Below are 22,731 nucleotides of genomic sequence, written 5' to 3'. Positions count from 1 at the left end.
CTTGTCCATTCTTCCTTTTTTTTTTTTTTTTTTAAGATTTTATTTATTTATTTGAGAGAAAGAGAAAGAGTAGGCACGGACAGCGGGGCGGGAGGGGAGAAGCAGGCTCCCCGCTGAGCAGGGAGCCCGATGTGGGACTCAGTGCCAGGACCCCGGGACCACGGCCTGAGCGGAAGGCGGACGCCTCACTGACTGAGCCCCCAGGTGCCCTGGCCCGTTCTTCCTGACACAGCCTGCTGCTCGGTAGCCCCAGCCGGCTCCGCTGCTGTTTGGTCCTGGAATTTTATCTTTCATTTTAGTCGTACTGTTGCTGTGGGGAGCTTCCGCCGTCCGATGGTGCAGTGCGTGCCGTGGTCCCCTCACGGCCCTGTCTCCCCGTCTGGCTCTTGCCTTCTCTGGCTGTTTTCTCCAGCTTTAGGGACTTCCTCTGGACCCTCTCCTGTGGAAGGTGCACCCACGTGCTTTCCTCCCGCCTCCTCCATTCTCCCGTGTAGCTGGCCCTGGTCTGGCTGAGACAGGCCTTCTGCGTCGGTCCTGATCGCAGATACCCTTCCCAGCTGGCCCTGGGAGCGTGCTGCGGTTACCTTTCCTCTCTCACGCAGCCTCGGGCTTTTCCTGGAGCCGCGGGACCTTTTCACTGGTTTAGTCTTCTACGCGCTCGGGAACTTCCCGGTTGTGTCCCGGCTCCGGTTCTCGTGCCGGGGCTCATCTCCCCGCCGCTGGGCCGCTGTCCTGCTTCGGGAGCGCCTCTGCTGGTCTGCCCTGACTCGGCCCCCTGCCTCAGGTCCATGTCAGATCCTCACCCAGGCCTTTCTTTCCAGGTAGGACACTGCTGCCGCCCTCACTTCCCGGGCCGGTCATCTGGCATTCCCTTGGCGGCCATTACATCCTCTGTTCTTTACTCTGAGTGAGTGTCTTATGCGCCCCGTGCCTCTCCGGATTGTCGGGGCCTTGCCTCGAGCAGAGCAGTGTTCCTCCTGTGGAGTTCCAGGAGGGGGTGGAGAGCAGCTGGGTCTTCACCGCACTGGGCTCTGTTTGAGCCCCTCGCTGTCCCCCACGTCCGGCACAGGCGTCTGTCAGAACAGACTTGGTGCTTCTCTCACTGGCCTCGCCATTGTCCTGTGTGGTGAGTGGAGCAGGACTTGTTAGCATCGCACAGTCGGGGACAGGTCTGGACACACACTGCCACCCCCTTCCCTTCTCCCCCAAATACTGACTGTGGGAAATCTGTGTCAACACATGACTTGGTTTAACTTGCCTTATCTTGCATTTTGTGTGTGTAAGTTTTCGTATTTTGACAACATCCGTGTAGATAAGGTTTTTGCAACCCTGGAATCTTCCGCGGCGTGGCCGTACTAGGCATCTGTTTTTCGTTTTTCTCTGCTAGGAGTAGTGCCGTTACACCTCCGGCTCTGCAGATTACTTTCCACATGCCTGACTTCCGGCAAGGCTTAATTTTTGTGCTGGGAAAAGTGAGGTTATTGCCTTGGGCTTTGGAATTGTAGATATTTAGGAGTTGAGTCAGGGTTTCTTAGCATTTCAGAGCTTTTCTGTGGCACCCCGAGTAGGTAATAGAGGGACGAGGCAGAGCATCCTTGGCTGGGCTTCTGGAAATCACTCACCTGTTTCGGCAGAAGCTTCTGGTTACTCCCCTAGAGGGTGGCCCCTGAAAGCTGAGAAGCTGCCGTGTGGCCTGCGTCTCCTGCCCTTGTGGATTGCAGGGGCCAGTGTGGCCCGGGGTGGTCGCACTCATCACACTCATGGTGCCGGGGAGCTGGGTGCCCGTGAGCTGCTCTTTGAGGAATACGGTCTGTGGCCCATGGCATGCTGGCCGAGTGTCGCTGGCCGCGTGCTCTGCCGTGTTCGGTTTCGGAAGGGTCTTTGTCCCGCCCTCGACTGCATGTGGTTGGAGCCTTGGAGTCACACAGGACTGGGCTTCGTTTCTGGCTCAGCCTCTTGCCACCCGGCCAGTGGGCTTTTGAGTATCTTCCACGGGCCAGCCGGTGTCCTCGGTGCTGGGGACAGATGATAAGCAAGACTGGCACATTTTCTGTCCTTTCTTAAGGTATTAAACAGGCATTTGCCAGCACTGCCAGCTGATAAAACGCTGTGAAAGGAAAGCAGAGATTATTTGAGGTTGTGTAACAGGGAACCCGACCTAGTTAGGGAAGTTTCCCTCAGGGAAGGTTCTTCTCTCCTCTTCTGTAACTTCTAGGCCCACATTCTGAAGCTGAGTGGGCTTAGTGAAGCAAGGGCTGGGACAGGAGGGAGGGTCCCAGGGGGAGGTGCCGTGGGGAGCCGTGGGGAGAGTCTTGAGTGGGAGGAGAGAGGGCACCGAGCTGGAGGGGCAGGTGTCTGCAGTCCCAGAGTCTCTGGAAGGCCTTAAAGGGGTTAAGTCGAGGGGTAGGTGATTCGATCTCTTGTTTAGAAAGAGGGCCCCTGGGGAGAGGGCAGGAGCGGATGGGGAGAGCAGTCAGGAGGCCAGCGCAGGGGTTGGCCGAGGCTGGAGGAGGTGGAGTGCAGGCGCTAGAGACACAGGCCCTGGGGGGGCAGAGATGGAGTGACCTCCGGGCTGAATGTAGGTGTGGGAGAGGCAGGAGGGCCTGGGCTTTGTGGGGACAGGAGGAAGCAGTGGGGAGGCAGGAGCCCTATTTCTGAACACAGCGTGGGATGCGCAGTGCCCTCTGGGCCAGGGGCTGGAGATACAGCCTGAGTTGAGCAGTGAGAGCCGAACGGTCTGTGGCTCCAGGAATAAAGGACAGGTGTCATCTCACACAGGACACGCCCTAGGTGGGTGCCTCCTGACAGCACGGTTCGGGTCTGGCCCCATCTATTCTGCTCTGCACGATGCCATTCTCTTCATGGTCCTGGCTGTGGCAGCCAGTGTCCCCAGGCAGAAAGAGGACCTTTTCCCCATGTCCCTGTTTAAGAAGAGCCCTTCGTTAGCCGTGTTTGTGTGGGGCTGCGGGGTTGGGCAAGCGGAGGCATCACAGGTGGCTTGAGCCGGCTGCTGCAGCAGCAGCATTGCGGGGGACTGTGAGGGACGCGCAGCGTTCCCTGCGGGGTCTCAGTCTCCCTCGCCCCGTTTTACTCTTTTCCTTAGCACTTAGCATGTCTCACAGCGCCTGCCCGTGTTTTACTTATCCTATTTGTCGTCTCTGTCTCCATTCCTGCCCGTGTGGGGAAGGTGCCCAGCAGGCCTGGCGTGTCGTGGTGCTCCTAGATACTTGCTGAACTAAATGAGTAAAGGAAGGGTTGAGGCCTGTGGGAACCAACCGACAGTGACCAGTGGTGCAGACCTGGGGAGAACACCAGTGTCAAGTCCAGTGGGAGGCGTGGGGCGTGCAGAGGAGAACGAGGGGTGGAAGGCAGAAGGACAGAGGGTGGTGGTTATTTTAAGACAGGCTGGGGGCCCTCTGGGCCTCTCTCTAAATGAGGACCCTAGGGGAGCCTGCTTCACAGGTGGTTTTGAGCAGTAAACCCTTCCTGACATCTGGGGACTGCTGTTTATTTATTTACTTATTTACATATACATACACGTACATGTATATTTAAGTTTACTGACCATTGTTTATTTTATTTTTATTTTTTTAAAGATTTTACTTATTCATTTGGCAGACAGAGATCACAAGTAGACAGAGAGAGGAAGGGAAGCAGGCTCCCCGCTGAGCAGAGCCGGATCCGGGGCTCGACCCCAGGACCCTGAGATCATGACCGAGCCGAAGGCAGAGGCTTAACCCACTGAGCCACCCAGGCGCCCCTGACCATTGTTTTTTTAGTCATCTCTGCACCCATCATGGGGCTCGGAGGTGTAGCCCGAGATCAGGAGTTGCGTGCTCCCCGACTGAGCACGTGTCCCTGGGAGCGTGCTCTTTGAAGACTAAGTCAGCGCGATTGAGGGCTCACTGTCCGCAGAGCCGTGCTCCTTGGACTTTAACCCCCTTTCGGACACCCCAGGGGAACTTTAGAACGGACTGCACATGTGTCTGTGGCTCGTGACCCCAGGACTTGGCCCTAGGGTGACGTGGGGTTCCTGGAAGCCGTGGGCCCTGCAGGTTGCCCACTCTGTCCTAAGTTCTGTGCCGGCCTTGTGCGGAGCTGCCGGAAGAAATGAGGAAACACATTGCCCCGTTCCTAGGAGTCGATGGTTTGTGGGCTGTTGGAATTGGGGTACAAGGAGTCAATACTTCTGTCTTTTAAAGGGGGCTCTGTTTCTTTTTTTTTTTTTTTTTTTTTTTTTTTTTTTTAAAGATTTTATTTATTTATTTGACAGAGAGAGAGAGAGAGATTACAAGTAGGCAGAGAGGCCGGCAGAGAGAGAGAGGGGGAAGCAGGCTCCCCGCTGAGCAGAGAGCCCGATGCGGGGCTCGATCCCAGGACCCTGGGATCATGACCCGAACCGAAGGCAGAGGCTTTAACCCACTGAGCCATCCAGGCGCCCCAGGGGGGCTCTGTTTCTTATCTGTGGTTTTGCATGTTCGTTTTTGCCATGTCTGGTTATCTAGGGCCCTCTGAACAGATCAAACTCTGTTTTCCCTTTTGTTGTTGTGTATGTGATTGTTACTGTGTGAAAGACGTTTATTCTACTTCGCAGGAATCTCATGTTCCTGTTTCTGTAGGTGTGAGTAGCACGTTCACCGTTACCCTCTGATTCCCTAAATAGAGGCATGTTGTGAAAACACGGTACGTTTACTTGGTTGTGTGTTGTATGTTGTTCTAGTGTGTTGCTCCTGTATGTTATTGCGTGACATGGCGAGCTCGTAGATGGGTTCCAACATTGGAAAATGTTTTTAGACTGTAAGTTTCTGTGCACGTTTTCTTCTTACTGAAGACTGACTAAGTGCCGTAAAACACTTGGGCCGGTTGCCACCTTGGGGGTGAAGTGCCATCCCGTGAGAATCAGAGGCACAGGGGAGGTCGGCCGGGCAGCTTCCTCCCCCTTCCTCTCCCTTTCCGCCCCCCTTCCTCTGCCTTCCTCCCCCCTCCTCCCTTCCCTCCCCCCTCCTCCTCCTCCTTCCTTTCTCTTCCTCTCCCTTCCTCACCTTCCTCCCTTCTTTCTCCTTCTTACCCCCTCCCCCCTCCCTCCTTCTTCCTCCTTCCTCCCTCTTCCTCCCCCTTCCTCCTCCCTCCTGCCTCCTTTTCCCAGCACCACAGAACATTGCTGTTCTCTGTAGGCCTGGCTGGCATCATGATGGCTCTCTGCCCACAGAGAGCTTTGCCTCCAGGATCCTGCACGTTCGTTGTCTCTCGGGTCAAAGATGCGCCTTCCTCACCAAGACTTTCAGAAGACCCGTCTCTTCTAATGGAAGAGAGACCGCCTTCTGCAGAGGCGCTGTGCTGAATCTGGGGGTGTCAGGGCCTGAGACCAGCCACCCAGGGGAAGCTGTCTGTTGATGGGGAAGGAGGCTCCCTTGTGTCCCTTGGTGGCACAGCTGGAGAGCTGCCAGGTGCGGCAGGGCCGGAGGAGGCAAGAGCGGGCACTCCGGCCACACCCAGCCACTGTCTTCCTGGTCCAGGCTCCTTTAGAGCGGAGGAAGATCCTCTTCGTAGCCAAAGTCATATTTGTTCGTCCATTATTAAAAAACAGATGTTCTAGAGTGCCTAGCACAGGACACGAGATCTTCTCCAGTCTCAACTGGCGACGGGAGCGTGTTCTCAGTTGGGATGAATCTAGCTTTCTGCCTGTCCACCCCCCAGTAAAATGCTGCTGATTAATTTAAAAGCCCACGTGTCGACCAGTGACAGAATAAATGACGTATATGAAATGTCTGGTGATAGTAATAAAAATAATCCTTTATTCCTGACACTCTGGTTTCCACTACAGATTGATTGCAGGTACAGGAGCCCCCGTGTGAGCTGGGACTTGGTCAGTGCCCAGCCTGGAGCACTTGGCCCCGCGTGGCTCCGGCGTCCTGTGTTGGGCAGACAGGCGCCTGCCCGCGCACACCCAGGCCCCGTCCCCTCTTCCCGGTGGAGTAACACCGTCTTCGGTCAGCAGGCATGTGGTTCTGACGTGTGCTCGAAGAGGAAAGAATGCAGGCTCCAGTGCACAGTCTGGAAGAGCAGGCTCCCCGCGTGACCCTGCTGTGTGGAAATGGGTTCATAGTCCTGCTGGTCTGTCGGGGGGGCAGTTCGGGGGCGGCAGGGGGTGAGCCAGGCTTCGGCTCCTTTAGCCCTGTGCCCTGTCTCACCCCACGGCGCCCTCCCGGACCGGGCCTCCGCCCCTCTCTCAGGCTCCGGAGGCCCGGGCCGTCCGGATGCTTGTTAAAACTCAGTGCTAGGTGTCAGCCGCAGGCTCGCGTCCCAGCAAGTCCTGGGTGGACCAGAACCCCAGGTGGGGCTGCGGTGTCACTCCTGGAGTTTCCAGCCTTGGCCGCACTCAGGATTGCCCAAGATGCTGTAGACTGAGAGGCCCAGCTGTGCTGCTGGGGGCGGGAGCCGGAGGAGCGCTCGGAGCGTCCCCTCTGTGAGCTTGAGAGCTTGGCTGTGGAGCACCTGCCCTCCCGAGCAGGTGGGAGCACCGGAGCCCGGAGCAGGGGTGGGGGCCTCTCTCTGGCGGGTCTCGGGGAATGCCGGGTCGTGGGTGAGGACTGTAACCTCAGACCAGGAGGCTTGTTTGACCAACAGCTCGGAGGAGGCCACAGAGACGGCTCGGGGGAGAGGCTGTTTGGACCTGAAACGTCTCTGGAGAGGGCGCCTCACTGGGTCCCGTCCCCTGTCTAGCTTTTCTCCAGGAGACCCGGGTGGGGGGGTGGGGGCGGGAACAGGATGGGTGCGGGTACACGTGCTTTGAATAAAGAAAGCGTTTTCTCTCCTCTCATTCTGGAGCCTTTGCTCGTGCTCCAGAAGGCTGGGCTCTGTGCAGGAGCCGCTCTTCCGCTCGGTTCTGCGCACGCGACGTGTTGGGACGCTTCCCCGGATTCCCGCGGCCGGAGCGGTCCTTTCTGCCGAGCTGCTGGAAGGCGCCCACATGTGCTTGGTGGACGGCATTTTGCCTCCGTGCTTGGGTTCCCAGGGCAGCCCCCACGGGCAACCCTCTGCTCTGCCCGGCTGCTTCGTCGGGTGGCTTTCTGGACGAAGGGACAGGGGCACGGTCTCTTGTGGGTGTGATTCTGAGATGAGCCGTGCAAGCGTCCGGCCTCCCATTCTCGCCAGGCTCCCTCTGCGTGTTTGCAGTGTCGTTTCATTCCCACGTGTGCTGTGTTGGTTTATGCTGCTAGAACCCAGGAAATACAAGGCTGGAGTTTTTTGCTGTAGGAAACAAAAAGCCCTTTTGTGAGAGTTCTTCCTTATCAGCGGGGTTCACTCTGGCTGATGAGGAGAGAAAGGCCACTTTCCTCTTGGTGATTTTATTTTTAAAAACCCCCATGAAGGAGCCCACTTATGCATTTCAGAAGACGTACTACCAATTAGTGAGGCTTACTCAGCACTTAGAGAGTGTTTGACTTTCTCTTTTACCAAAGAACTTTCTAATAGGAGGAATCTTAGCATTTGTAATGTGTGACTCAAGACCCTGTTCTCAACAAGGGCACCAAGATGGTTTGGTCAGAAGAGTGTGCAGCTCCTGATCTGGATTGTAAGTTGGAGCCCCGTGCTGGGTGTGGAGATTACTTAAATAAATACTATATATATATATATATATATTTTAGATTTTATTTATTTTTTGACACACAGAGAGAGAGTTGCACTTATTTATTTAGAGTTATTTATTTATTTGACACAGAGAGAGAGAGCATGAGAGGGCAGAAGGTCAGAGGGAGGAGCAGACTCCCTGTGGGGCTGGGAGCCCTATGTGGATCTCGATCCAAGGACCCATGAGCATGAGCCGGGTCATGGCATGAGCCGAAGTCAGTCGCTTAACCGACTGAGCCACCCAGGCACCCCTGAATAAATAAAATCTTTTTTTTTTTAAATTTTTTAAAAATTTATTTACTTGAAAAAAAAATTTATTTACTTGACAGACAGATCACAAGTAGGCAGAGAGGCAGGCAGAGAGAGAGGAGGAAGCAGGCTCCCCACTGAGCAGAGAGCCCGATGCGAGGCTCGATCCCAGGACCCTGGGATCAGGACCTGAGCCGAAGGCAGAGGCTTTAACCTGAGCCACCCAGGCGCCCCAATAAATAAAATCTTAAAAAAGAAAAAAGAACCTGTTCTCATTGGTTGGTATTGCCTTTAAAGCAATAATAAATTTTAAAAGAAAAAAATGGCAGATAATGTTCGTTTAAATAAAAACATGCAAATGAGAAAACAAAAATCTCATTTAACACTGAACCTTCATACTTTTAGACTCTTAATTATTATTGTTGTTTATTTTATTTTATTTTATAATATCTTATTTGAGAGAGCAGGGAGCGAGGGAGTGCACAGGAGTGGTGGGGAGAGGCAGAGGCGGGGGTTGGGGAGAAGCAGGCTCCCCGATGGGCAGGGATTCCCAACATGGGTCTCCATCCCAGGACCCTGAGATCATGACCTGAGCCAGAGGCAGATGCTTAACCTACTGAGCCACCTGACACACCCCCCTTCAATTATTGTTTATATGAGAGATGAACAAAACCAGAGTCCTAATTAACTTACAGTTTTAACCTAGTCCGAATCAGTATGCTGTCAGCAACCCTCAGCGATCACGTATCTACTAGGTGATTTTAGTGGCTAGTCCCACCCTGCCAGGAACGTGGGCCGGGCCTCTTCCTCTCACCTTACATCTGATCCCTCAGGAGACCCCGATGGCCCTCCATCAGGGCGCATCAGAGTCTGAGCATTTCTCGGGCCTCCTCTGTTAACTGCCTGCTTGTGGGCGCACCCTTACGCTCTTGCTGCCACCGGCCCACCCTCCAGCTTTTTCTTAACGGGCAGCTAAGCCGGTAGCGCCTGCTCACAGGGCTTGCCCAGGACACTCTGACCTCACTTCCTTCTGCTGACCCCCTCGCCCGTTCTGCCGCAGCCCCGGCCCCCTCGAGGGTCCCTACATACTGTGGGTACACCTGTTCCTCAGCCCTTTCCGCTGGCTGTATGCTCTGCCTGGGACCCCGCCCCGTTTCTTCTGCGTGGGGTCTCCGCCTCTGTCTACCTGAAGCTCAGGGTTCTCTACCACACTTGCCCAGGTGGTTGCCAGGGCTCAGTTTCTTGTGGTTATGGGGCTGAGATCCCTGTTTTCTCGCTGCTCGTTGGCAGGCGACAGCCCTTGAGTCCTCGTGGCTCCTCTCAGGTCCAGCCACCTGCACCTGGCCCTGTCCCACACCATGACAGCTCACCCCTCCACAGCCAGCTGTCCGCTCCAGCTAACGTGTGCACAAAGTAATGGGCCCACCATGCTGGCCATACACAGCTCTCCTGACATACTCAAAAGCCCTCCCGGGGTCATGCCGCCAAGGTAGGTGTCCAGGCTTGAACCAGCTGGCGACACAGTCACGCTGCAGCGTGCAGCGCCTGCGGTACGGCCTCCAGTCCCGGAGCCCACTGTGCGGATCAGGCTAAAGCTCCTGTCCGCTTTTCAGGGACCACTTTTAAGTAAAATGGGACGGGCAGGGACCTCAGGTAGTTGAGGAAAGCTTCTAACAAGAAAGGGAAAGATCGTAACCAAAAATAAAGAAGAAAGAAAAGCAAAGCAGAAGGCACCTGAAGGGCACAGAGTCAGTGCAGAGAGCAGGAGAGAACTTGGAAAATAAAACTGGATTTATGTTGTCAGGTTAAAGAAGACATCACATTCAGAGAACTAAAATGTACCCTGAGAAGTTAAGAATAAAATCATCCGGTTGAAAGGTTGAAAGATCAAGTCAAGAATATATCCCAGAGGGGCACCTGGGTGGCTCAGTCACTAAGCCTCTGCCTTCGGCTCAGGTCGTGATCCCAGTGTCCGGGGATTGAGCCCCCCATCGGGCTCCCTACTCAGTGGGAAGCCTGCTACTTCCTCTCTCCCTCTGCCTGCTGCTCCCCCTGCTTATGCTTTCTCTCTCTCTGTCAAATAAATGAATGGAATCTTTAAAAAAAAAAAATATATATATATATATATATCCCAAAAAGTTCTTTGTTTTTTTCCTAAAGCTTATTTATTTATTTCCGTAACCTCTACACCCAGTGTGTAGACCCCTAAGATCACAGCCCCTGAGATCAAGATCAAGAGTCCAATGCTCTTTCCACTGAGTTAGCCAGGTGCCTCCCCACCCTGAAAGTTCTTTAAAAATCAGAGAGAATAAGAAACAAAAGGAAAGTACAGGAGTAATGATGAATGAGGCCTAGCACCTGACCGATGTGCCAGGGATGGGGACAGAGATGGTGTCAAAGGCTCCTTCCTGAGGACGTCCAGAGCCTGGGGACTCTATCTCTAGTTGAAAGGGCTCTTCCTGTGGTCGGACCAGCGAGGAGAGGAGAGAGTACCCCCGGCACACAGCAGTTCCTGCATGCGGGAGTGCCCAGCGGCGCGCGGAGATTAGCACAGACCCTCCACGGGGCCGTAGGACAGGTGCGGCAGGCGCTGCGGCCTCAGCCTTCCCTGCACGCGGGAACTGTCTCCCACCTCCAGCCGCACGGGTCTGGGAGAGGGAAGAGCGCAGGCGTTTCGGACAAGAAGGCACTCGGTGCACACCCGGCGCCCTTTCTCGGGAAGGTTCCGAGGTTGCTCTGAGCAAGGAGGATGAAGGGAGGTAGTAGAGGCATGAGGTGCCTGGGGCCCTCGTGGGGAGACACCTAGGAGTTAGATCCTGGGGGGAATGCTGTGAAGGAGGTGCACAGACCTGTGCAGGGGTTAGAGCCGTCGTGTGCTGAAAACAAAGGCAACAAAAAGCAAGGGAATTGCCGAGTCGAAGAAAGAATGACGTAAGAGAGGTGTTCCTGCGGCTTCAGTGTGGGTCAGCAGCGAGAAATATGGACGTAGTTGGTGACGTAAATACCGAAGACCTCGTCGGACCTGGGAGTGAGAGTGCTGAATTCTCCTGTCTTTCCACAGAAGGCTGAAACGCAGCAGGTACGTTTGAAGAGCCAAGAAGTAGCACCGGGAGCCCGTTCATTAGACGCGGAGGCAGTGGTCCCTCCCAGACCACTGGCAGATGAGGAGCAGACGGAGGGCTTCTAAGGGGGCGCCTGGGTGACGCTGTTGGTTAAGCGTCTGCCTTTGGCTCAGGATATGGTCCTGGGGTCCTGGGATCGAGTCCCACATCGGGCCTCCTGCCCAGCGGGGAGTCTGCTTCTCCCTCTCCCACTGCCCCTTTCCCTGCTCGTTCTCTCTCTCTCTCTCTCAAATAAATAAAATCTTTAAAAAAAAAAAAAAGAAGAAGAAGAAGAAGTAAATATGCCTTGCCTTTTAAGTTGCCCCAAATTAGACATTAGGTTTATTCAAATGACATCGTTTCTCCCCAGCAGGACCCAGTAATTCCAAAGTGGCTTAGGTGATAGGGAGACAGTGAGTCTTTACCTCATGTTCACACAGCTGGCCAGTTTGTTTTTTTTTAAGTATTTCTACTCATTTGGAGAAGTCTATGAACCAGATCTTTAAGCATAAATTGCCAGGCACTATCTCTGAAGAAGTTACTTGCCATGGTAGTTGGTGCAAAGCAGACCTAAGAGGGTTAAAAAGTTCTCTCTGGTGCTCTGTGCCCAAGGTCCCAGAGCCGCGGTGCGACACTGTCCTGCAGGCTTAGGAATGTAACAGCCAGGAAGCTCTTGGTCGGGTTTGTCTCCACTGGTACAGATACTGTACCATCGCTGTTTCAGAGGGCGCTGGAATCACCTGCCCTGTGTGTCTACAACAAAGTCACCGAGTTGTTACTTTTCTTGTTTTTCTTTTTGTTGTTACTTTTTTGTTTTTGTTTGCAAATCTAAGAACTCAAACCAGTGCCCACTGCCCTGAGCACACAACTTTTCCAACTTTTATATGTTTGGCATATCCCTAAAATAGTTTCTCAAGCATCCTTTATTTCTAAGAATCCCTCAGTATAGCTGTTGAAATCTTAGAACCAACTAGCAAAATCCCCCGTCTCAAGCACATATCTGTATATTTATAATTATTATTGTTATTTTAAGATTTTATTTATTGGACAGAGAGAAACACAGGGAGAAAGGGAACACATGCTGGGGGAGTGGGAGAGGGAGAAGCAGGCTTCCCGCTGAGCAGGGAGCCAGACTCAGGACTCTCAATCCCAGGACCCCGGGATCATGACCTGAGCTGATGGGAGATGCTCAGTGACTGAACCACCCAGGCGTCTCTCTTTATAATTATTAATATCAAGAGTTCAGCTTCTTCAGAGTTTAACCTTTAGTAATTGACTTGTTGCTTCCTGCTGCTTATGGGATTTGAAACTTATTTTCAGGGGAGTATCAGGGAAAGAATTTTTACTGGTAATTCAGCTGTGCGCGGAATACCTCTGTCTGATAGTGTCGGTCGCTTTCCACGATGGAGGGGAGCAGCGTCCCTGCCTGTGGGCACCGTTTGCATCAGGAAAGACGCACGCCTCTGTCATCTGCTTGTCCCTCCTCCGTGCATCTGTGTTCACACCTCTTGCTTCTGATGGGTCTGTCTTACTGCATCACATGATTTCTAAACCCACACTTGGATTTTTGTCTGACATTCCGGTAAGTACTGTGTGATCAGTAAGATTCCTGTAGGAAATACTGTTTGATAAGGAAGATCAACATAGTGCTGAAATTTTGGATTATGGTCCCACTGCCTCCCCCAAACGTGGCATACTCACAGTCTTTCTTCTTCTGTTCAGTGCGTAAGAGGTGCAGTTCCTTTGACCTGTACCTATCCGGTCTGCTCCCGCAGGTGTGGGGACAGACGTGTGGTGAGGAGTGCCGGGGGTCCTCAGGAGCCCGGGACAGGCTTGGGAGTAAACCTGAGAGGTGGCAGATTGTCTCTGGCTGGGCCCTTAGAATGGGAGTGATTCCTGGAAAAGTGATGCTGGGAAGCAGAAATGGCCCGTCCACTTCTCTTTCCTGCTGCTTGCCTGAATTGAATAAAAGGTTTCTATGCCACATCAGAAGCGGTTTCCCTCCTTGGATGACGTTTTTCCTCTCCTGAAAAGCTGACTATTAATACATTATACAATGGCAGGGAGACTTCGAAGTAACGTAGATCTGGGATTTTAGGATAATCAAAAGGCTTTATTTATTTATTTTTTAAAGATGGATTTATTTACTTGAGTGAGAGAGTGCCCGTGCACATGTGTGGTGGGAGGGGCGGGGGAGAGGCTGTTTAGGCCCACCCCCAGCTGAGCCTGGGGCTCCATGCAGGGCTGGATCCCAGGACCCTGAGAGCATGACCTGAGCCACCCAGGTGCCCAAAAAGGCTTTAGTGTTATATACCTGAGGCTTTTTTCAAACCATTTAGTCCATTAAAATGTTCTGTCAACCAGGAGTGCTTATGTTTTGGGGCCTGGATCGGTCATTTGGTTGAGCGTCCGACTCTTGATCTCAGCTCAGGTCTTGATCTCAGGGTCATGAGTTCAAGCCCCGAGTTAGGCCCCATGCTGGATGTGGAGCCTGCTTTAGACGAGGTCACATGCATTCAGGATGGTGTGGCTGTAGACCGGAGCCTACTTTAAACACTTCGATTTGCAAGAAAGAGCTTATCTGACGTACACATTTCCATCATTTCAGTAATCTAATAGAAAAGGGCAGATGCATGGCAGATTTGAACTTGCACACCCATTTTTTGCTTTTTTGTGCCCTTATTTTTTGCTTTATTAAGGCATATAATCCTACACTTAAAAAATCTTATCATGGGGCGCCTGGGCAGCTCAGTGGGTTAAGCCTCTGCCTTCAGCTCGGGTCATGGTCTTGGGGTCCTGGGATCGAGCCCCGCATCGGGCTCTCTGCTCAGTGGGGGGCCTGCTTCCTCCTCTCTCTCTGCCCGCCTCTCTGCCTACTTGTGATCTCTGCCTGTCAAATAAATAAAATCTTTAAGAAAAAAAAATTATGGGAAATTTCAAGCATATATGAAAATAGGTACAGGAAGGTAGTATGCCTGTGTGTGCCCCTTGCTCTGCTAAACTGTCAGCTTCCAGCAGCCCCGTTGCCCCGCCAATGTTTCCATGGAAATCCCAGACTTGGTATCGCTTTATTCATAAATATAAGTATTTCGGTACTTTTTTTTTTTTTTTAAGATTCATGTATTTGAGAGGGAGAGAGTGAGTGAGAGAGAGCACGGACAAGGAGGGGGAGAGGGAGAAGCAGACTCCCCGCTGAGCAGGGAGCCTTCCCCTCCATCCTGGGATCCCAGGATCACGACGGGAGCCGAAGGGAGACACTCAAGGAGTGAGCCCCCCGGTGCCCTTTGGCCAGTCTTTTTAACTTCAGCCGCTCGAAGAGATAGGCCTCTCATTGAGGGGTTAGTTGGCTCTTCCCTAATGACTAATGATGTTGACTTGAGTCCCCTTATACCTCTTGGAACTCGTCTCATGTTTCAGAATGTGGTCTCTTGGTCGATGTGCGTATGCACTGACAAGGATGGCGTCCTCTGCTTTCATTGGCTGGGGTGTCCTGTAGACGTGTTTGAGGGGCTTGATGGGGTCACCATGACTTGTGATGAGACAAGCTTTGTTGAGCACGTCACAGTTGGTGTGTGGCGGTGGCATAAGACGCACAGACGGCAGCTTCTCCCGTGGAGGGCTGGGCCTTCAGCTCGGTTTCTCCGAGAGCTGCCTCTTCAGTGGCCGGCACTGTGGTTAGCAGGCTTGCTCTGCTCTCTTCTCTCCCCTCTGTGCCTCCACATCTGTAGCAGAAGCAGGGTGATGTGTTCGCAATTGTCTGAGAAGAATGCTGTAGGAGCCCGCTCTGGCTGTGGCTGCTAGCAGTCCGGAGAGGGAGCTGGCTGGCTTGGACCATTCTGGTCTGGGTCCCGTAACTCGCTGCTCTCCTGGCCCTGCTGGATTGTGCAGGGAAGGGCGGGTCCTTATTTTTCACAGTCTCCTTGTTTGGTTGGTTTTTTTTTGGAATCCTCTGAATGGAGTCCTTTGAGTTTAGAGAATTAGAATCATCCCCAGTCATCAGCTCTATGGAAGTCGGTGTACTCTCCAGACTACAAAGAAGGTATAGTGAGGGGTGCCTGGGGGGCTCCGTGGGTTGAGCCTCTGCCTTCGCCTCAGGTCATGGTCTCAGGGTCCTGGGATCGAGCCCCGCGTCGGGCTCTCTGCTCCGCGGGGAGCCTGCTTCCTCCTCTCTCTCTGCCTGCCTCTCTGCCTACTTGTGATCTCTCTGTCAAATAAATAAGTCTTTTTAAAAAAATTAAAAAAAAAAAAGAAGGTATAGTTAAAGTGCACTTTAAAAAATGTATGTACTTTGATTCATCTTCTAACATGGTAACTTGTATAAAGGCCTACTAGTTAATGATTTGTTTAAAAAGCTTTGGGTTAATGTTTCAGAATGGACAACTTGGTACTTTGTGTTCAATCAGTAGCTTCATTGTTGAAATTCTTAGAATTTTTTTTTTTTTTTTTGTGAAGTAAAACTTATGCCCACTGTAGGGCTTGAACTCGTGACTCTGAGATCAAGAGTCACATGCTCTGCTGCTGGAGCCAGACAGGTGCCCCAGAATTCTCAGGCGTCTTCAGGACAGAATGGCCCGCGTGGATTCCAGGTTAGGTAGCCGTTCAGGTTTCCAGTGAGCTTCTCACTAGAGATCATGTGCTTTAGGAAGAAGGGTTTTTGTGAGATACGGAAGGAGGCATTTTGTCAATGATTCCAAATCAGTTGTCTCAAGAAGTCAGCGGATGAATGGACTCCCAGGCCCCGTATCTCAGCAGCATGTAGGGCCCTGAGGTGGAAGGACAGTGGCCACCCTCTTCCCCACATAGTGGAGGGAGAAGAGGGAGACGCAGTCTGTGGCTTGAGGGCCCTGGACTGTTAGGGTCGGTCCACTCGAGCTGGTCCTATTCCAGTGTGAGTTTATGTTACCCAACTAGTGGCGCAAGGGCTGAACGTGGCGGCCTGCCCGCCTGCCCACTGCAGAGGAGGCCCTGAGAGACGCTGGTGGGTGGTGTGGAGGAACAAATTTGGCCAGCTTGGCCAGGGGCTCGTGCGCACTGTAGCCTGAGCCCTGCTTCTCTGCCTTTAAAATATCTTATCTACACCTCATCCTCAAGTATTTGCATGGCCTCCCCTCCTGTCCTCTGGCTTTCCTGGATGGTTCTGGCCTGCTTCTGTGGTCCGAGGCGAGCTGTCTTCGGGCCAAGTGCCTTATCCTTTTTCCTCACTGCCCTCCAGCGCTGGTCCTCTCTTGCTTGCTTTGCTCTCTTGTCTTCTCTCTCTCTCTCAAATTTTCGTTATGGAAGAGTCCAAGCCTATACGAAGGTAGCTAGAGGGGTGCGATGTCTCCCCACTACCCCACCCCCGCCTCAGCAACGGTCAGTCATGGCCAGTCGGCCACATGTGTGTAGCCCTGGATGTCCCTTAGTCCCCAGCGTTCGAAGTATCTCCACATACTTCAGTGAGTATATGAAAAAATTACTAAAATACCATTGTCACACCTGTAAAAATTGTTTTAGTATCATATAGTATTCAGTATCTAGGATCAGTATTCACATTTCTAATTATTTGGTAAATAGGATTTAAAACAACAGTTTATTTGAATCAGGATCCAAAAACCCCTTACATGGCCCCAGATTGGTGCGTCTTCCGTCTCACGGTGAGGGCTTCCTCTCCGTCTTTTTTCCCTTGGAAACAGCAGCAGCTTCTCTGTCGGGGTCCTCACGGAGTGGGCTTGCTGGTTACAGCCACGTGATGCTGTTGAAACGTGTCGCTCTGATCACTGTATTTCTGTACGTTGGTAGTTAGGTGCAGGCTGGATTTAGGCGGTGGTGCGTGCTTTCGTCAGGAGATGCGTGGCGTCGCGTGGTCTGTCTTCGTGGTTTTAGGCGGTGCGGAGTGTCCCTGGTTCTGCGCACTACTGCGTTGAGCATCCGCAGGGGTGGCGTTTTGGTCCTTCGCCCTCTCGCGCTCATTAGCGGAGATGCTCTGGTTTTCTTCCTTTAAGATGTCATTTATTTATTTGGCAGAGACACCGTGAGAGAGGGAACACAAGCAGGGGCAGAGGGACAGGGAGGCCGGTGCGGGGCCCGACCCGGGACCCCGGGACCATGACCCGAGCTGAAGGCGGATGCCCAACGACTGAGCCGCCCGAGGTGCCCCGCTGACGTGCTGTATAGAGAGAAACTGAGCTACAGTTTGTAGGGGAGAGGCGGGCGAGCCGCTTGATTCTTTCCCTTTGTTTCTCGCTCGCACTAGGGTCCTCCAGCGACGCCGGTCCCTTTCCCCCGTGCGCCTTTGCGGGTTACGGCGCGTTAGAGCTGTCTCCGTCCCGAGCTACCATTCTCACCGTGCTCGTGCTTCCCTTCTGGCTGTGAAGGCCGAGGGCTGGCTCCTGAGTCAGTGGCTGTGTCTTCAGGGGACTTGGACACCTTCTTTGCTTTCAGGTGTGACGGGGAGTGCAGGCTCCGTGCGTCCGCTTCCTGGCCAGCCTCCAAGGCTCCTGGTTCCTCTTCGTGGGAAGTGGGGCTTAAATATCCCAGCCTGGGTGCCGGGGTGCTCACTGTCGGTTGGGCAGAGTTACAAGGTCTTTGTTTTCTTCAGTACTGCGCGAGCGATACTTCATCCTGACTCGTCGGGTCACACTCGGGGTCACCAGGCGTTCGCTTCGGCCTTCGGCCTTCGGCCTGTGGCTTTGTCTTTCAGCGGCATAACGGCGCCCGTCCTGAGCAACACCCCAGACCGTGCGATTGGAACATTCCCTGTCACTGGGTGTTGCTGCTCAGCAGCTCGCGTAGCTATTCAGGTTTTTCCCTTTAAGGTCCAGGAGATTCACCAGAGTAAGTCCTGGAATAGGGTCTTCTGGGGTCCCGAGCTGTTGGTACCTGAGGTGGTAGTTCAGCACTCCCTGAAGATTCTATTTTAGAAAAGTTTTCTTATATAGAGTTTTAATATTTGTTTTGTACCTTTGCTCTGATTTTTCTTCTCTGGGGCTTCTGTTACTCTTACATTAGATCGCCTTTGTTTTCAGTACCTGTCACTGTCTCTTCAGTCCTTTTTATCTCTTTATTCATTTATTTTTTTGTTAAATATATATTTTAAAGATTTTATTTATTTATTTATTTGAAAGACGGAGATCACAAGTAGGCAGAGAGGCAGGCAGAAAGAGAGGAGGAAGCAGGCTCCCTGCCGAGCAGAGAGCCCGATGCGGGGCTCGATCCCAGGACCCTGAGATCACGACCTGAACCGAAGGCAGAGGCCTAAGCCACTGAGACACCCAGGCGTCCCCTGAAATTCCCTTTTATTTTTTTTTATTTTTATTTTTTTTAAGATATTATTTATTTATTTGACAGACAGAGATCACAAGTAGGCAGAGGCAGAGAGAGAGAGAGGAGAAAGCAGGCTCCCTGCCGAGCAGAGAGCCCGATACAGGGCTCGATCCCAGGACCCTGGTCTCATGACCCGAGCTGAGGGCAAAGGCTTAAGCCACTGAGCCACCCAGGCGCCCCAAAGATTTTATTTATTTTTTGAGAGAGGTGAGAGAGCATGAGCCTGGGGGGAGGGCTGAGGGGGAAGCGGGTTCCCCACTGAGTAGGGAGCCTGACATGGGGCCCATCCCAGGACCCCGGGATCGGGACCTGAGTGGAAGGCAGACCCCGACTGAGCCCCCTGGGTGCCCGTATTGTGGGTTGTTGTGAATACAGCTGTTCATAGTGCGTGATATCATTGTGGTTTTAATTTGCATTTCACTAACGACTCATGATCTTGAGCATCTTTTCATGTGCTTACCTGTGTCTGTCTTATTTGGTAGAATGTCTCTTTCCATGTCTTTCCATTAAAGAAGAATGGTAGTTTGTCTTACTACACTGTAAGTGTTCTTTACACATTCTGGGTACGAGTCCTTTATCAGATATATTATTTGCAAGTATCTTTTTCCAGTCTGTGACTTGACTTTCTGTTTTACTAATAGTGACTTTTTTAAAAAATGATTTTATTTATTTATTAAAGAGTGAGAATAAGAGAGATCACAGAGAAAGAGGGAGAAGCAGACTCCCTGCTGAACAGGGACCCTCCCCCAATATGGGGCTCAATCCCAGGACCCTAGGATCATGACCTGAGCTGAAGGCAGAGGCTTCACTGACTGAGCCACGTAGGCGCCCTTGACTAATGGTGTCTTTTGAAACGCAAAAGTTGTAAATTTTGATGAAACCCAGTTTAGTTTATACTTGAAAATATAGGTGTGCCTGGGTGGCTCAGTCGTTAAGCATCTGCCTTTGGCTCAGGTCATGATCCCAGAGTCCTGGGACTGAGCTCCGCATTGGGCTCCCTGCACGGCAGGACGCCTGCTTCTCCCTCTCCCACTCCCCCTGCTTGTGTTCCCTCTCTCGCTGTGTCTCTATCAAATAAATAAAATCTTTAAAAAAAAAGAAAAAAATATAAATGTATCTTCTTTCTGAAGAATTTCATTCTCTGTAAATTCCAAGTGTGAATCGTCTTACTTTTATGATTTTTGGTATTCGGGGTCTACTTTTAGTAAGGATTCTGCACAGCCTGCAAGGCCTTTGGGAGTGGATGGGAGGGTCTCTGCTATGTTAGTAATAGTCTCACAACGGCTTGAATAATACCTAAACCTTCAGCACTTCCGATCTTCTCCCTTGGGAAGCACGGCTGTTGACCTCTGCAGGATCTTATTTCCATCACTGATGGTCCTGGGTGCTGTTGGCCGGTCTCACCTGGGAGGCCTCCTGTCGTTGGCCGGAGCTTCTGGTCACTCTTGCTCTCAGTACTGTACCTTGCAAGCAGGCTGCTCGTCTGGGCGTGGGGAGAGGGTCGAGGGCAGAGCGTACCCGTCCTCCGATTTGTAAGGCTCGATAACATCGTCTCTCTTGACAATTCCAGGTGAAGGACTTAACGAAATACCTGGACCCCGGTGGGCTTGGCGTGATCAGTTTTGAGGACTTCTGTCGAGGGATCACCGCGATCAGGAACGGAGGTCAGTCTCCCCCACCGCGTGTTTCCCTCTCCTCGCATCCTCTGCTCCAGCCTCGCCTTAGCTGTGCCCTCACCCACCCAGAGGAATGCGCTTTCGGCTGCACGTAACCTCTTCCCTTCCCCTCCGAGCCCCTATAAGACCCTGGGTTTCGGGCGCACTCTCGTCCTTCGCTCCTCGCACACCCTGGCCTCCAGCGCTGACTCAGCCTCCTGGCCGCGGTGTCAGAAGGCGAGGGCCCTTCCCGCAGGCGCGCCGGAGGACCGCGAGGCCCCCGCGGCAGCACCGCGTGTGTGCGAGCCGCTGCACGCCGCGGACCGTGTGCCACTTCCCCTATGTGGTTGCGGGTCCGGCCGTGCTCCGCCTGCCCCCCCCCCCCACCCGCCGCCACGGGCTGCGTGCCACCCCGAGTGCCTCAGCCTGTGTGGCCGTGGTTACCTTGAGTTCAGTGTTTGTTTGCGGTCTTACTTTGAGTGAAAACTTCCTTACGGTAAGTGCACGGATGTTCAGTAGATCTTGTCACTCTGAATTTTGGCCGTTCTTCATGCCTGGTCGTGGAAACCCCTGCCGGTGTTACCGTCCCGCGGACCGGTCCCCCGCGGCCTGCAGCGGCCCCCACTCCTCGCTCCACCCCGGGCTGGCTTTCGTCCCCCGGAGGCACTTTTGCCCCTCGGGCTTGGCTCCCACAGAGGGAACTGTCAGGTGCGCTCTTCCGTGCAGCTGCTCCCCGCGTGTGGTGTTTCTGAGCTACGTCCGCGCTGCGTGGCCCGGGGTCTGCTTTTCGATGGCAGGACAGTGCCACACCTGGTTTTGCACACGTAGCTCTCTAGCCCGGGGCGGACACTCGTGTTTGGGCCGTGTGCTTCCAGCTTGGGGCTGTGATGAGTACAGCCCCTCCTGACGTCTGTGTGTGTCTCTGTGTGGGCACGTGTTTTCATGGCTTTGGGGCCTGTCCACAGGGTGCGATGGCTGGTTCTGTGGGTGTAAGCTTAGTTTCTTACACTCGCAAGTTGCCCATATGTCGCCCATTTTCACTTGGAATTCCGGAGCTCTGGAGAGCCCTCCTTCTCTCGTGGCCCGGCTTCAGCCTGCTGTGTTGGGGTGACGGTGGCAGAAAGGCTCTGGTGGCGGGCTCTCCCCTTCTTCCTGCACTCGTGAGAGGAGGAGGAGCAGACCTGAGCAGGACCCGCCGTGGCCGGCTCAGAGGATGCCCTTGGACCTGAAGTCTGATCCGCAGTTGTTGATAGAGTTGCCTCCATGGTCTATCCCCTGTCTGTCCACCGTATTGCCCAGTAGTGTCCCAGAGGGGCTGGGTTTCCTAAAACACTGAGGCCGGGTGGCTCCAAGATACCTCTGTGTATCGTGACCTGTATTTACCCTTTGCCTTTTCAGCCAGTCAGCCCACGCATACGAGTGCCACTCCCAGGAGCCCTGTGGGCCTTTGGGTCCAGAGCACACCTCTTAGTGAGAGGAGGGGCCCCAAGGGAGGGAGCTGTGGGTGTGGTGGGTGGGGGCCATGGAGGCCAGCTCCAGGCAGGAGCCCTTTCCGAGGAGGGCTGGAGAGGAGCCGGGGAGGGCCCGCTGGAGTGAGGTCTGGGCCAAGTGGTGGACCTGCCCTGAGGCCTGTGAGATGAGCATAACCGAGCTTGAACTTGGAGAGGCTGTGGGCCCTGGGCCTGTGGTGAGGGTGGCAGATGGGGCCTGGTGGGGAGACATGGAGAGCGGGTGGGGCAGGAGACCCTCTGGGCGGGGGTCCTGGCAGGGGTCCTGGCAGGGGATGGGCGGTGGGGGTAATGCTGTGTGGGCACGGGGATGAGGAAGAGAGCCCTTGGGGGCTTAGTGTCACGTGCCTGTGTCTGTAGCCGTGTAAGCAGTATGTGCTGACCGTTGGGTGACCGGCTGAGGTCAGGTGTGCAGTTAGACGTGACGTTGTTCAAACCTTCACGCTTTTGCACAAAGATTTTAGTGGTGGCTTCATGGAAACTTTGGTCTCCGCTCAACTGCCGGTGTCCTTGGTGGCTTCCTAAATGGACCACGTTCCCGTGCCCAGCCATGTGCCTCAGGACCTCCCTGGGCCACTGCAGCGGCCCCCGGGGACCTTGGGATGGCTTTGTTCTCCAAAAATTCCTTCAGTTAACTTGTGGGAAACTCACCGTATATGCTTTTTTTCTCTTAGTTTTAAAATCCACTATGATTTCTGACTAATCAATTATTTAAAAGTTCTTTCAACTTCTGAATGTCTTTTCAGATTTTGTCATTAATTTCAGACCTACTTGTGTGTGATAGAGAGTGAGATCTCTGTGTTCCCTGACATTGGTTGGGGGTGTTGTGTGCGAGCCTGATGGTGTGCCCTCTGACGGAGGGGCCCCTCCGCGGGTGTCTGTATGAGCTCCATCACCGGGGCTGGTGGGGGGGTGCTCCCGCAGACGTGGGGGCGGCCTCAGTGGCCGGCAGCTTTAATTCGCCTTCGCACTGACGTGACTGACTGGCCGGGTGTAGGCTTCTGGGTCGATGGGGACGGAAGCTGGAGGGCCCCAGAACTCAGGGGTCATCGGAGAAGCCTTTGCTGCTCGGCCTGACCGTTCAGGGCTAGGAAGGCAACAGGTGCATAGAGGCCAAGCCCAAGATACCTGGCAGTTACCGTTGCCGGGAAAGCGAGCAGCTGAAGCACAGGGAAAATGTGCTCCTAGAATCCCGGTCGGCTGGCAGTTGAGTGCCGTGTGGTCACGAATGTGAGAGCCGTTGAATGTTCGTGTTGGAAGGTTGGCGCGGGCAGAGTGGGGAGG

The 22,731-nt window shown here is 53.4% G+C and overlaps 1 protein-coding gene across 4 annotated transcripts in view; it reads left to right on the top strand.

Moving 5' to 3' along the window:
* The window catches only part of RAB11FIP3 (RAB11 family interacting protein 3), a gene marked incomplete at its 5' end in the record, with an annotated part of 78,563 nt that overhangs the window by 15,062 nt on the left and 40,770 nt on the right, over positions 1-22,731 (top strand). For all 4 annotated transcript variants that reach the window (XM_080830013.1, XM_080830012.1, XM_080830011.1 and 1 more), the window contains one exon: positions 19,855-19,948. In XM_080830013.1, the coding sequence (XP_080686139.1) occupies positions 19,855-19,948 (94 nt within the window). The remainder of the gene's footprint in view (positions 1-19,854; positions 19,949-22,731) is intronic.

Source organism: Martes martes (genome assembly GCF_963455335.1).
Source record: "Martes martes genome assembly, chromosome: 18".
In the NCBI taxonomy this organism is placed as follows: domain Eukaryota; kingdom Metazoa; phylum Chordata; class Mammalia; order Carnivora; family Mustelidae; genus Martes; species Martes martes.
Note: the sequence above shows the minus strand (reverse complement) of the source record. Positions and strands in the feature narration are given on the sequence as shown.